This window comes from Somniosus microcephalus, chromosome 6 (genome assembly GCF_052327205.1).
Source record: "Somniosus microcephalus isolate GS21.2 chromosome 6, FLI_Smic_1.0, whole genome shotgun sequence".
NCBI lineage: Eukaryota > Metazoa > Chordata > Chondrichthyes > Squaliformes > Somniosidae > Somniosus > Somniosus microcephalus.
Window position 1 is genome coordinate 159,302,847 of NC_140992.1, and position 15,748 is coordinate 159,318,594.

General features: G+C 47.6%; 2 protein-coding genes across 2 annotated transcripts in view; both read right to left on the minus strand.

Moving 5' to 3' along the window:
• LOC147116141 (septin-7-like) overlaps positions 1 to 15,748 on the minus strand; it is an 845,307-nt gene that overhangs the window by 283,663 nt on the left and 545,896 nt on the right. The window lies entirely within an intron of this gene.
• On the minus strand, positions 303 to 5,786 carry LOC147116144 (eotaxin-like). Its single transcript, XM_085990897.1, is given in 4 exon segments — positions 303 to 1,194; positions 1,197 to 1,299; positions 1,398 to 1,506; positions 4,394 to 5,786. Coding segments are annotated over 4 exon segments (324 nt in total). The 5' UTR covers positions 4,473 to 5,786; the 3' UTR covers positions 303 to 1,161.

Below are 15,748 nucleotides of genomic sequence, written 5' to 3' on the forward strand. Positions count from 1 at the left end.
CATAGATGCATTTAGTGGGAGGCTAGATAAGTACATGAGGGAGGAAGGAATAGATGGTTATACCGATAGGGTGCGATGAAGAGTGGTGAGAGGAGGCCTGTGTGGAGCATAAACACCGGTTTGGGCCCAACTGGCCTGTTTCTGTGCTGTACAATCTGTGTAATTGTATGTCAGGCGGTATAACTCCCTTCTCACCATCCACACTGCCTCGGCCAATCAGCTTGCTCAGTAAATATCAATAGAAAGTGCTAAATGCATGAACGCGGAGATGAATAGTGTGATGAAATGAGAACGTGTTTGTCTGTGGAATACAAATGAAGGAGGAAGCTGGTCACAGACGGACAACAACAGGCACATTCTTCAACAACCTCCTTTATTTCACAGCCACACTTTCAATTCAGAAACATCAGGAGCTGAGAAACAAGCAAAACAATGAGGAAAGTGGCGGTGTAAATATTCAAAGCACAGAGATTATCAATGGAATCAGCGCCCAGCGATTCCCAGGATTACTGGATGTCACGGCAATCTGTCCAACTGATCCCAAAGGGCCACATTACACTCAATCTGGACACTTTCTTTTCAGGATCTTCTGACTATATTTTAATATTCTCCATTTTCCACTCCTGCAACTGCCCCCAGACCGTCCTCGGGATGTGCCCCCAGACCCTGTCCTCGTGATGTGCCCCAAGACCCTGTCCTCGGGGATGTGCCCCCAGACTCTACACACTCCTCCCAGTGTCAGCCCCCCCCGCCTCCCAGTGTCTATGGCCCCCTCTCTGTGTCTGGCCCCTCACAGGGACAAACACCAGTGAAATGTCGGAACAGATTGTCTGCACTGATCTTTCCCCAGTTCAATGTTCTTGAGGTGGGAAGTCAGTCGATGGAATATTGCCCTATCTCAGACACACTGTTCCCCAAGTGTTTCTTATTGGCTTGTACCCATATTTACACAAGCTTGCTTTAGTCACTTTTAGCAAGTGTAGTTGACTTGGGGAAACTTAGTTACCATCCAGTATCTTTAGTATTAATTATCACATTAGCTGGAAAATTACAAGTGATCAGAGAATCGGTTTGTGGAGCCAGTCCTGAAACATCTTCTACATTATGTCTCTGACCCAGCAGAATAAAGTGCCACTTCAACAGTCAGGTATTTTAAATGGTTTAAAGGTGCTGTGTTTTCAATCCCTTCTTCTCTCAATCTCTTCAATCCTCAGTCTCCTTTCCAGATATTGCACTGCGGTTTTAACCCATTTCTCACTAGCTTTAGTGCAAATTTTCATATTCCGCTTGTTTGTAAAACTGAAAGAGAAATGAGGTGTGATTATCGGAGATTCACAGACACCAGCTCCAAACCTTTGATTTAAGCACACTCGGAAACAACATGTTTAAACACTTACATGATAGCGGGAGTGGAACAGCCAGTTGTTGTCTTGTAGCTTGCAAGCCTTTTATGAGGAATACGAGTGGTCTTAAATGTCTCGCAGCACTCGAATGTAATGATGCCAGCTGGCGAGAGAGGGAGTGTAAGAAATAGCGGTTAGATTTGAAGATGGGTTTTAATTCTTAGAACAGAGACTGACAACATGCAGCTGGGAACAGATAGCAGAAATGCCAGCAAGGCCAATTAACAAACACCAAAATGATAAGAAGGTCGTAAAATGCAAGGAAACAGGGAGGATAGCACCTGCTAGATAATAAGGAGCCATGAAGGCATAAAATGCCCTTGAAGAAACTTGACAAAATATTCCTCAGAAAGATGAGGGAAGCCTCGTCAGCCATGTAGAAAGGGACATCGAGGGTTGCCTTCCCGCTTCACAATTGGACAATAGGATGGGGGATCAAATGATTGACACCAGGTGATTACCAGCCCACCGAAATAACTATAATAGAGGGCTGAGAGGGGGAATCAGACAGTGAGGGGCGAAGGCTTCTTTGAGGTGGAAATCAATGCTGGCTCAGGCCTAACACCTTGACTAAGTTTAGCCTCTGAGGTGGATCAATGCCGGCTTATGCCTAACATAGAAACATAGAAGATAGGAGTAGGCCATTCAGCCCCTCGAGCCTGCTCCACCATTCAATGCGATCATGGCTGATCATCCAAATTCAGTACCCGGTCATGGTTTCTCCCCATATCCCTTGATCCCTTTAGCCTTATGAAATATATCCAACTCCTTCTTGAATATATTTAATGTATTGGCCTCTACTGCCTTCTGTGGTAGAGAATTCCACAGGTTCACCACTCTAGGTGAAGAAATTCCTCCTCATTTCTGTCCTAAATGGCCTACCCCTTATCCTTAGACTGTGACCCCTGGTTCTGGACTCCGACACCAACAGCCTGGGGGACGAATCAACAGATATGACTAATGCGCTGACTGCAGAGACTTGCTGACCCAAGACCTCCACGCTGCTTCATCAGACATCCAACCAACCGTCCGTTCTGCTTCGGAAGTCGTAGATCGCTTTCTACTGTCACGGGTTGTATGTCTAGTATACTCAGCTTAAACCATATGTAATATCTGATTATGCTTTAAAATTGTAGCTCTAATAAAAGCCTTACAACTTCTAAAGCCCTGTTGGGTAATGTGTGTGAGCCTGTGATCCTAATCTTACAGGAGGAATGGACACAGTTAAACCTTGGAGGTATCACAGTAGGATACTCACTGATTGTAAAAACATGAAGGATAATGTTACTTAGATTTACATAGAACGCACAGCACAGAAACAGGCCCTTCGGCCCAACTGGCCATTGCCAGTGTTTATGCTCCTCACGAAACTCCTCCCACCCTACTTCATCTCACCCCATCAACATACCCTGCTGTTCCTTTCTCCCTCGTGTGTTTATCTAGCCTCCCCTTAAGTGTATTTATTCTGTTTGCCTCAATCACTCTGTGGTAGCGAGTTCCACATTCTAACAACTCTCTGGGTAAAGAAGTTTCTACTGAATCCTCTATTGGATTTATTAGTGACTATCTTACATTGATGGCCCCTAATTTTGGTCTCTCTCAAGTGGAACCATCTTCTCTACATCTAGCCTATCAAAACATTCCATAATCTTATATCAGGTCACCTCTCAGTCTTCTCTTTTCTAGAGAAAAGAGCCCCAGCCTCTTCAGTCTTTCCTTTTAAAATATGGAGACTACAACTCTGCACAGTACTCCAAGTGTGGTCGAACCAGCTGTGATACAAGTTTAACAGAACTTCTCTGCTTTTCAATTCTATCCCTCTAAAAATGGACTCGTGCTTGGTTTGCTTTTTCATGGCCTTATTAACCTGTGTCACTACTTTTAGTGAACTCTGTATCTGTACCCAAGATCCCTTTCCTCCTCTACGCCATTGAAACTCTTTTTTCCAAGGAGTATGTGGCTTCATTATTCTTCCCACCAAAATGTAACACCGCACGCTTATCTGTGTTGAAATTCACTTTCCGTTTCTGGGATCTCCGATTTTAAAGGGGGTGCAGGAAGAAAGAGACCCAGGGGTTCACATACACAAGTCTTTAAAGGTGGCAGGACAAATTGATCACGATGTTAAAAGCATGTGTGATCCTGGGCTTTATAAATCAAGGCAAGGCAGTTATGCTGAACCTTTCTAAATCACTGGTTAGTCCTCAGCTGGAGTATTGTGTCCAATTCAGGGCACCACACTTTAGGAAGATGTCAAGGCCTTAGTCAAGGTGCAGAGGAGATTTACTGGAATGATTCCTGGGATGAGGGACTTCAGTTATGTGGAGATACTGGAGGAACTGAGATTGTTCTCCTTAGAAATTACAACAGAATTCTCTGTTGTTATTTCAGATTTCCAGCATCCACAGTATTTTGCTATTGTTGTCCTTAGAGCAGAGAAGGTTGAGGAAAGATTTAATAGAGGTGTTCAAAATCATGATTGAGTAAATAAGGAGAAACTGTTTCCAGAGGCAGAAGGGTCGGTAACCCGATTGAACACAGATTGAAGATAATTGGCTAAATAACCAGAGGGGAGATGAGGAGAATTTTCTTTGCGCAGCGAGTTGCTGTGACCTGGAATGCACTGCCTGAAAGGATGGTGGAAACACATTCAATAATACATTTCAAAAGGCGTTTGGATAAATACTTGGTGAAAAATTTGCAAGGCCACGGGGAAAGAGCAGGGGTGTGGGACTTATTGGATTATTCTTTCAAAGAGCCGGCACAGACACGATGGGCCGAATGGACTCCTTTTGTGCTGTGATTGGATGATTCTAATTGCTGCTTCACAGTACGGAGCTTCCTTTGAACAGAGTGAGGAGGAATCAATACACTGAGCGCTAATAAATAACAGTCCATGGAAACCAGCAGTGGGTTTGTACCATGTTTTTTAACAGTTTTGTTCATTGTCAGGTTCTAGGAGAATATTGGAATAAGGAGCTATCTCTTACCTGGTGCAGCAGCAGCATCCTGGATAGAGCAGATAAGCAGTGCTCCCAAAACAGCAGCCACGCAGAGTACTGTCTTCATCTTGTCCTTTCCCCAAGTTGGAAGCGCTCAGTGTTGACGAGTGAGTGCGGGGTGAGGAGTGAGTTGTCACCTCACGGTCACCATGGGTTTATATCGTATGAAAGTGCACAGAGTCAGCAATACGGAGGTTTCCTGGAACTTCCCCCATTCAGCAGCAATGGAAGTTCTCCCGTGTAATCGCCCCGTCATTCCCGTGTTGCCTGAAATGGGAAGTACAGGTAGTTCTGTGAATGGGAGTTCTTGGGTTAAGCAGCATGGAATGAGCTGGGAACTTCCCCGGCCTGTGTTTCTCAGTACAGTGTCAGCTCATTTCCCTCAGGCAATCTCACAACTTCTGTGCCTGAGGGAAGGAGGAAGGCGAGTGATGAGAAGGGAGCTTCCTCATTGGGCCATTCCGCACTGAGCACTCTCTGGAACACAGCTCTGAGCGGGCAACGAGCTTAACTTCAAAATACAACAGGGCACGTAGAAAAGGAAGAAAGACTTGCATTTCCATAGCGCCTTTCACCACCTCAGCACGTCCCAAAGCGCTTTACAGCCAATGAAGGGCTTGTGAAGTGTAGGCACTGTTGTAATGTAGGAAACGCACCAGCCAAATTGTGCATAGCAAAATCCCACAAATTGCAATAAGATAATGACTAGAAAATCTGTTTTAGTGATGTTGATTGAAGGATAAATATTGGCCAGGACACGGGGAGAACTCCCCTGCTCTTCTTTGTATAGTGCCATGGGATCTTTCACATCCCCCTGAGGGGGAAGACGGGGCCGGTTTAATATCTCATCCGACACTCCCAGGAATGCTGCACTGTCAGCCTGCATTAGGGGCTCAGGTCACTGGAGTGGGACTTGAATACATGACCTCCTGAATCAGATGCGAGTGTAATGTTCCCTTTAAGTTGTGCGGCTGTGCTCACCGGCTTTTAAATAGAAAAACCTCGCATCCGCGGAATTTTGAATGGGCCGCAGAGCCCGTTAAAGAGGCCACACTGGTAAAATATTAGAGGGAATATTGGGCGAGTGCTACCCACTGAGTCACGACTGACAACTAAACGTCAGACTGCAGACATCACACGGCAATTGTCACATTGCTGACCGCAGAATGCAGACGGCACAGGCCGAGCCCACACGCTCCCCTAGACTGTACTGATGCAGTCTGCACGGTTTGAGTTTACGATCGTAATACTGTTTGTCAGGTTGATGGCAGGAATCAATGGATATCGATCAGGAGCAGGGAGCGGGGACCGGGGGCAGGCTGGCCAAACCCCACCTGAAGCCCATGCGTGGGCACGTGTGTGTGTGGGGAGCGGAGACCTGGGCTGGGGTGCCTAACCCAGGGCACTGCGATCAGTTCCAACACCCCTCTGCCTACCGAGTTGAGGGCAGCCGCTCTGCACAAACCGGGGTGGATCCGGTGCCTTGCTAACCGTTCGAAGCGAGAGATTTGAGCTCCTGAAGAGGCGTCTGTGTGAGAAGTGCCAGAGAGGCACAGACAGCGATTTGCTGAGGTTTCTGAGGTGATCCGATTCTGCGTTTCTCTATTACATGTTCCCCTCATTCACCGAATCACGGACACACTCTGAGAAAAGCAGAGAAACAGCCAGTTATAAATGGAGCAATAACCAAGAATGGAGAAGCTCGCTGCAGCTTAAAGTGAAAGTGAAGATCCCCAGCTGCAGCTTTCACTTCCCCAGCAGGGACACTGTCAGCCTCCAATCCTAGAACTCAGTGAGATCAGCAACACAGCAACCCCAGGCATTACCACCCATCCTGGGCCTGGCCTCAGATACTCACAGCTCACGGTCAGGGCTAGAATAGAGAGAGAGAAGGGAAAGAGACCGCATCTAATTGAACTTCATCAGTCTCCGTGCGCACTACATTGAGGCTCCATTCACTCTACACTGAGAATGTGAAGACACTGCAGTGAATGTGCTGTTTGATCTGGGACAACTATAGCGATTCGCACGTTTCTGGTAAATAGGATCAAATGCAAATCAAAATGGTGGGTATAGTGTGTTTAATCGGAGTTCAGGACGGATTATAGCACACTGGCAATACAGCAAAACATACCACCGTGACAAGTAGCTGATACCGGACCTTATCGGACTGACCCTAGTACCCAATGGGGCGTCGAGTTGTGTCTCAGTTTTTGGATGCAAGCCCTCCCCTAATGGGGTCTCATGACCTCAGCCAATTTGTCTTATTGTTTAATCATTCTGAATTTCTTCCTATGGAATCCGTGTCTTATCTCCCTGGTCCCTATCCACCCTGGTACAATTGCTTCTAGGCCTGGCCTGGTACCCTTTCAATCATGAGGCCCAAGCCAGAGGTGTTCTGCTTCAGCCGGTCATTATCTCACTTTCATATAACAAACTGCTCCATCCTGAGATGGATACCTTAACTGCCCTAAATTCCTTTTATTCTATGTCTTTTTATACTAATTAACTTATGGTTATTTGTAATAATAGAAGAAGCTTAGTCATTGAGCCTTAGCTGGTCCAATTAGAGATACATAAACAAAGTTGAAATCCTAACATGAAAACAGCAGATAGTTAGCTTGGAAATGAGATTATATATGACCGTCCCACTGCAGAATGCTACAACATCTGCAGAGATCCAAAACACAGGCAGATTCGAAGCATCTACCTAGTTTTTCCTAATAGTCTGAAGAGATTTTGTCATCTCCGGTTCTAATACCATCCTGTAAACACAGCATTATTTGCATCACAATTTTATCCACATAACCACATACATTTTGGACACCCCTGATTTCTAACACAAGTTGGATTGGAATCATTCAGCTATCATGGACCTCAGAGGAGGGCATTGGGAAGTGGCTGGAATGACTAGTTATGTTGGTGAGGTTCATCTTCATTTGGAATAGCTCTCCATGGTCAGATGGGATCGCTCTCCAGGATCAGGAGGGATTGCACTGGCGACTTTGGCCAGTGTGGTCTCAGTAGGTTGGTGCAATGGGATTTGAACAAGAATCGATGAACATGGCACTGTGGTGCTGTGTGGTGATGTGGTTGTGTAACAGACAGAAAGGGCAAGTTAGCAATGTATCTGTCGGTGGAAATTACAGGAAGACATTGTGATGGAGAGTTTGAAATGGAGATAAGTTGTTTGAGGACAGGGAGAGATGCTGATGTCCTCTGAGTCAATAGTTCGTGGGTTGAAGTTGAGCACGTAATCCTGGCTGACGCTCCCAGTGCTGTACAGAGGGAGTGTTGCACTGTCGGAGGTGCCATCTTTCAGATGAGACGTTAAACCGAGGCCCCCTCTGCTTTCAGACGAGAATAAAATATCCCGCGGCATTATTTTGAAGAAGAGCAGGGGTGTTCTCTCTGGTTTCCTGGCCAATATTTATCCCTCAACCAACATCAATAATAGCAGATTAGCTTGTGATGATCACATTGCTGCTGGTGGGAGCTTGCTGTGCACAAATTGGCTGTCGCATTTCCTACATTACATCAGTGACTCCTGTAAAGCTCATTGGGACATCCTGATGTCGTGAAAGGCACATTATGAATGCAAGTCTTTCTCCCCATTCGGGAGAAAGGAGTGGGAGGAGGGTGGGGGAGCAGTCAAAGTGGAGCAGGAATTGGGAACAGAGATTGGCAGTGGGAGCAGGGAGGAGGATGGGGGAACAGGGAAAGGGGAGCAGGAATTGGGAATGGGAAGCAGGGAGCGGGAACGGGGATGGGGAGCGAGAACAGGAGCAGGGATTGGGAACAGGTAACAGCAGTAGGGACCGTGAGCAGGAGCAGAGAACGGGAGCTGGCTGAGGTTAGGTGAAGTGCAAGGACTGGAGGTGGAACCTGGGCTGTTGGGTTAGGAGCCAATGCCATCCCCAATCCTGGAGCCAATCCCAGACTCCGATGGGCTGTGCTTTCGAGCTGGTTCCAGTCTGAAGCCACTGTCTGCTCCCAGGGCTCTGACTTTAATTTGTGAAGCAGGGGGGCAGAGGCATCAGGCAACATGTGGTGTAACAGTGAAAACAGAAAGTCGCACAATTCCACACACTTTCCTCAGGAACTGTGGCTCCTAAAAATATTCTTCAGTCTGAGCAAAAACAATCTGGAACATTCCAGGAAATGTAAAATTGTGGAAATGGCAGAGTTCCAGAATCAGCAGCGAGTCTGGGCCAGGAGCAGGAACAGGGTATTGATCTACTGGGAGCCTGAGGGCACAGGGCACAAGGCACAGGGGAGAGGGCACAGGGGAGAGTCAGAGTTAGACAGCACAGAAAGAGGCCCTTCCGCCCATCATGTCCGCGCCAGCCATCAAGCCCTGTCTATTCTAATCCCATTTTCCAGCACTTGGTCCGTAGCCTTGTATGCTATGGCATTTCAAATGCTCATTGAACTGCTTCTTGAATGTTGTGAGGGTTCCTGCCTCTACCACCCTTTCAGGCAGTGAGTTCCAGATTCCAACCACCCTCTGGGTGAAAAAGTTTTTCCTCAAATCCCCTCTAAACCTCCTGCCCCTTACTTTGAAACTATGCCCCCTGGTTATTGACCCCTCTACTAAGGGGAAAAGTTCCTTTCTATCTATGCCCCTCATAATTTTGTACACCTCAATCAGGTCTACCATCAGCCTTCTCTGCTCTAAGGAAAACAACCCTAGCCTGTCCAGTCTCTCTTCATAGCTGAAGCGCTCCAGCCCCAGGCAACATCCTGGTGACTCTCCTCTGCACCCTCTCCAATACAATCACATCCTTCCTATAGTGTGGCGACTAGAACTGCACACAATATGCCAGCTGTGGCCTAACTAGCGTTTTGTACAGCTCCATCTTAACCTCCCTGCCCTTATATTCTATGCCTCGGCTAATGAGGGCAAGTATCCCATATGCCTTTTTAACCACCTTATCTACCTGTCCTGCTGCCTTCAGGGATCTATGTACATGCACACCAAGGTCCTTCTGATCCTCTGTCCTTCCTAGGGTCCTACCATTCATTGTGTATTCCCTTGCCTTGTTAGTCCTCCCAAAATGCATCACCCCACACTTTTCAGGGTTAAATTCCATTTGCCACTGTTCTGCCCATCTAACCACATATCGTCCTGTAGCCTGAGGCTTCCCTCCTCACTATTTACCACTCCACCAATTTTCATGTCATCTGCGACCTTACTGATCATACCTCCTAAATTCATATCTAAAATCATTAATGTACACTACAAACAGCAAAGAACCCAGCACCGATCCCTGCAGTACACCACTGGACACAGGCTTCACAAAAACAACCTTCGACCATCACCCTCTTGCAACTAAGCCAATTTTGGATCCAATGTGCCAAATTGCCCTGGATCCCATGGGCTCTCACCTTCTTGACCAGTCTCCCATTTGGGACTTTGTCAAAAGCCTTACTGAAGACCATGTAGACTACATCAACTGCACTACCTTCATCCACACACCTAGTCACCCCCTCAAAAAATTCAATCAAATTGGTTAGACATGATCTCCCCCTGACAAAGCTATGCTGACTATCCTTGATTAATCCTTGCCTCTCCAAGTGGAGACTAATTCTGTCCCTCAGAAATTTTTCCAATAATATCCCTACCACTGATGTTAGGCTCACTGGCCTGTAATTCCCTGGTTTATCCCTACTACCCTTATTGAATAATGGTACTACATTAGCTGTTCTCCAGTCCTCTGGCACCTCCCCTGTGGCCAGAGAGGTTCTGAAAATGTGTCAGAGCCCCTGCAATCACCTCCCTTGCCTCACACAGCAGCCTGGGTTACATCTTGTCTGGGCCTGGGGATTTATCTACTTTTAAGCCCGCTAAAACCGCTATTACCTCCTCCCTCAATCCTAAATGTCTTCAAGTATATCACAATCCCCCTGCCTGATTTCTATGCCTACTTCGTCCTTCTCCATAGTGAACACAGATGCAAAATATTCATTTAAAACCTCACCCACATCTTCCGGCTCTACACACAGATTGCCACTTTGGTCCCTAATGGGCCCTACTCCTTCCCTGCTTATCCTCTAGCCCTTAATATACTTATAAAAACACCTTGGGATTTTCCTTTATTTTGCCCGCCAGCGTTTTTTCATGCCCCCTCTTCGCTCTCCTAATTTCTTTTTTAATTACCCCCCTGCACTTTCTATGCTCCTCTAGGGCTTCCTCTGTCTTTAGTCCTTTGTATCTGCCAAAAGCCTCCCTTTTTTTCCTAATCCATTCTCGTATATCCCTTGACATCCAGGGTTCCCTGGGCTGGTTGATCCCACCCTTGACTTTTACAGGAACATGTTGGCGTTGCACACTATTTCCTTCCTGAAAGACTCCCACTTCTCTGATGTGGATTTTCCTACAAGTAGCTGATCCCAGTCCACTTTGGCCAGATCCTGCCTTATCATATTAAAAATCAGCCTTCCCCAATTTAGAACCTTTATTTCCAGTCCATCTTTGTCCTTTTCCATGACTACCTTAAATCTCACCGAATTATGGTCACTGCCACCAAAGTGCTCTCCTACTGACACTTCTACCACTTGCCCGGCTACATTCCCTAGAATTAGGTCCAGTACCGCCCCCTTTCGTAGGACATTCTACATGCTGGCTCAAAAAACACTCTTGGATGCACTTTAAGAATTCCACACCCTCTAAGCCTTTCACACTCTGATTATCCCAGTTAATATTGGGGAAGTTGAAATCCCCCACTATTATTACCCTATTATTTATACACTTGAGATTTGCCTACATATCTGTTCCTCTATCTCCCCTGACTGTTTGGGGGCCTATAGTACACTCCCAGCAAAGTGCTTGGCACCTTTTTGTTTTTAAGTTCTACCCATATGGCATTAGAGGAACCTACTAAGATATCATCCCTCCTTACAGCATTAATTGATTCCTTGATTAAAATTGCAACACCCACTCCTTTTTACACCCCCTCTGTCTCACCTGAAGATTCTATACACTGAAATATTGAGCTACCAGTCCTGCCCCTCCCTCAACTATGTCTCTGTGATAGCAACAATATCATACTCCGATGTGTTCATCCACACCTTCAATTCATCTGCCTTACTTGCAAGACTCCTTGCATTAAAATAAATGCCATCCAGCCTTGCCATACTCCCTTGTGCCATTACATATTTGCTCTGCCTTCCAGGTTGACTTGTTTTTCCCCCCCCTCTATATTTGGCTGTGCATCACCCCTACTATGGCTCCCTTATCACTATTGCTCTCCCACTCTTCTTCCTTTCTTCCTCCCCTCCTGTGCAGCTGAGCCACTTGTAGTGCCACGGACTTGGCTCTTGCTGCATTCCTGAGAAACCATCTCCCCCAGTGTGGTAAACCACTGTTAACTCTGTACAGGTCCGGGCATGTCTCCGCCCCTGGCTCCACCCCTAAGCCCGGGTATAAAGGTGACTCACCACCCTTCCCCCGGGAGCTCTTAGGATGGATCCACTAGCAGAGGCATGCTCCAGTTCTTAGTCAATAAAAGCCTACTTTGTATAAGTTCAACTCGTAGTCTTTGGTGTTGTTGATACTGCTGGGTGATGCACTATCCAAAATGGAAAATCTGTTGGAGGGGGAGATGGACCCAGGGGACTCCTGCACTACCTTCCTAGTTCTTTTACTCTGTCTGGCAGTCACCCATTCCCTGTCTGCCTGTGCACTCTTTACCTGCGGTGTGACCACCCCGTTAAACGTGCTATCCACAAAGATCTCAGCTTCGCAGATGCCCCACAGTGACTCCAGCCACAGCTCCAGCTCCGAAACACGGATTTCAAGCAGCTGCAGCTGGAAACACTTCCTGCACATGTGTTCGCCCTGGACACCAAAAGTGTCCCTGACTTCCCACATAGCACAGGAGGAGCACTCCACGCCCTGCCATGTCCTACCCTTAATTTAAAGAATATTAAATACACTAGGGACCTTACTTCCATTTAAACACTACTTAGTCTAAACTAGAGATCTTACTTTTACTATTGGACTGTAGAAATACTCACCAGGTCCTACTTACCAATCGGCTCCTTCCCTGTTTATGATATCACTTTAGCAGTTTTGCAGTTGTTTGACTGCTCCTGCTCTTGGACTCTTTCCTTGGTGTAAAGTGAGAACCAATTCCCAACTCGCAGCACTCTGTAAACAACACTTTTATTTTTCTCCAGATGCAGTTGGGGGGTTTTCACAGAGCCGAACTCCCGCTGGTTCTCTGTCGACACTGACACATCGGTCTGATCTGTACTCTAGCCTCCTTTATTTATACTGCTAAGATTTAAATAAGTGAGCTCTCTGGCAGTTACAGAACCAGATTAGACCAGTTAATTAATTAATTAATTACTCTCACCTGCTCTCCAGCACAGAGCTTGCTTAGCCCTGCCCAAGCCTGGAAGAAACTTAAAAAATCAAATCAAATCAAATCAAATCAACTTTTATTGTCATTGTTAGTGCACAAGTGCAGTACAACGAAATGTAGGCTTGCGGCTCCCGAGAGTGTACAATTTGGATTAGGACACTTAAACATTCAACATACATTTGGCTTGTAATACATTAACATAAACATAACCATAATAAAGTGCATTGGCAGATGTGCAGGCTTTAGAGTTTATTTGTGGAGTTCAGTAGGATGACAGCCCTGGGAAAGAAGCTGTTCCTAAATCTGGTCGTTCGGGTGCGAATGCATCTGTAGCGTCTCCCAGATGGCAGGAGGGCGAACAGACTGTGGCTGGGGTGGGTAGGGTCTTTGATGATGGACCGTGACCTCCGTAGACAGCGTTTCTGGTATATGTGCTCTATGGTCGGTAGCCGGGTGCCGGTAATGCGTTGGGCAGTTTTGACTACCCGCTGCAGGGCTTTCCAGTCATAGTAGCTACAGCTGCCATACCATACTGTGATACAGTTTGTCAGGATGCTCTCTATAGTGCAGCGGTAAAAGTTAGAGAGAATCAGGGGTGACAGGTTACATCCCTTCAGCCTCCTTAGGAAATATAGGCGCTGCTGGGCCTTCTTCACCAGAGAGGAGGTATTGAGGGACCAGGAGAGGTCTTCCGTGATGTGGACTCCGAGGAACTTAAAGCTGTCCACCCTTTCCACCACAGCCCCATTGATGTGGATGGGGGTGTGACTTCCGCCTTTGGACTTCCTGAAGTCCACAATGATTTCTTTTGTTTTCTTGGTGTTAAGGGCCAGGTTGTTATCGGTGCACCACTTCACGAGATGCTGGACCTCCTCCCTGTAGGCTGACTCATTGTTGTTGGTGATCTGGCCTACTACCGTGGTGTCATCCGCAAACTTGATGATGGTGTTGGAACCATGAACAGCCACACAGTCGTGGGTGAAGAGGGAGTAGAGGAGGGGGCTCAGCACACATCCTTGTGGGGCCCCTGTGTTCAGGGTCAGGGGGGGGAGGTGTGGTTACCTAATTTGACAGACTGGGGTCTGTTTGTTAGGAAGTCCAGGGTCCAGTTGCAGAGGGAAGTGTTCAGGCCAAGAGTTTGGAGTTTGGTGGCCAGCTTGTTGGGGACGATAGTGTTGAATGCCGAGTTGTAGTCTATGAACAGCATTCTGATGTAGGTCTCCTTACCATCTAGGTGATTCAGTGCCGAGTGTAGAGCAGTTGTGATTGCATCCTCCGTTGATCTGTTTGCACGATAGGCAAACTGGTGTTGGTCAAGAGAGGCAGGAACACTGGCTTTGATGTGGGCTAAGACCAGTCTCTCGAAACACTTCATTATGATGGATGTGAGTGCGACAGGTCGATAGTCGTTCAGGCACGTCACAGCCGTTTGTTTTGGCACAGGAATAATGGTAGCGGTCTTGAAGCATGTAGGGACTACTGCCTGGGCCAATGACAGATTGAAGATGGCGGTGAAGACACCAGCCAGCTGATCAGCACATTCCTTGAGTACCCGTCCAGGGTTGCTATCCGGTCCAGCAGCCTTTCGTGTGTTCACTCCGCGTAGAACACCCCTTATGTCGGAGGTCGACAGAGTGAGCACCTGGTCTTCCGGGGGTGGCAAGGCTTTGGTAGCCGGCTCCCTGTTGTCCCTGTCGAAGCGAGCGTAGAAGTTGTTAAGCTCCTCTGGAAGGGAGGCATCGCTAACCGGTGGACTGGTGTTTTTGCCCTTGTAGTCAGTGATGGACTGGATGCCTTGCCACATGCGCCGGGGGTCCGAGTTGTTGCGGAAGTGATCCTCTATCCGCAGTGTCTGTTTCCTTTTGGCAGTCTTGATACCCTTTTTAGGTTGGTCCTAGCTGCACTGTAAGCCGCCGCGTCGCCAGATTTGAGTGCTGCGTCGCGTGCTTTCAACAGTGAGCGGACCTCTCCGTTCATCCAGGGTTTCTGGTTGGGGTATGTCCTGATATTTTTATGGGTCGTGACGACCTCGACGCAGCTGTTGATGTAGAATAGCACTGTGGATGCGTATTCCTCGATGTCATTATGGGCAAACATGCCCCAATCAGTGCGTTCGAAGCAGTCCTGAAGCTCCGATACTGCCCCCTCTGGTCATACTTTCACTGATGTTCTCCCTCTTTTGATGAGCGGTTTGTATGCCGGGGCTAGAAACAGGGAGAGGTGGTCAGACTTCCCAAGGTGGGGGCAGGGAATGGCCTTATAAGCGTTTACAATACTCGTGTAGACTTGATCCAGTGTGTTCTCCCCTCTTGTGGGGCAGGAGACATTCTGGTGGAATTTCGGTAGTACAGTTTTTAGAACTTTTAAAAGTTTTAAAACTTGAAACAGTAAATTTAAAGTTAAGTTAAATGCGAATTGCAAGCACACAAGACTAGAATTTATAGAAAAAAGAGATTAAACTTTAAGATTCACTCCCTCACTCACCAAATTCGCAGCTTAACACTCTGTTCCGATCTGTACTCCGAGAGGGCAAAGGGGAGAGGGCACAAGGCACAGGGGAAAGGGCACAGGGGAGAGGGCACAGGGGAGAGGGCACAAGGGAGAGGGCACAAGGCACAGGGGAGAGGGCACAAGGGAGAGGGCACAAGGCACAGGGGAGAGGGCACAAGGGAGAGGGCACAGGGCACAGGGGAGAGGGCACAGGGGAGAGGGCACAAGGCACAGGGGAGAGTGCACAAGGCACAGGGGAGAGGGCACAGGGGAGAGGGCACAAAGCACAGGGGAGAGGGCACAGGGGAGAGGGTACAGGGGAGAGGGCACAAGGCACAGGGGTGAGGGCACAGGGCACAAGGCACAGGGGAGAGGGCACAGGGGAGAGGGCACAAGGGTGAGGGCACAAGGCACAGGGGAGATGGCACAGGACACAGGGGAAAGGGCACAGGGCACAGGGAGAGGGCACAGGGGAGAGGGCAAA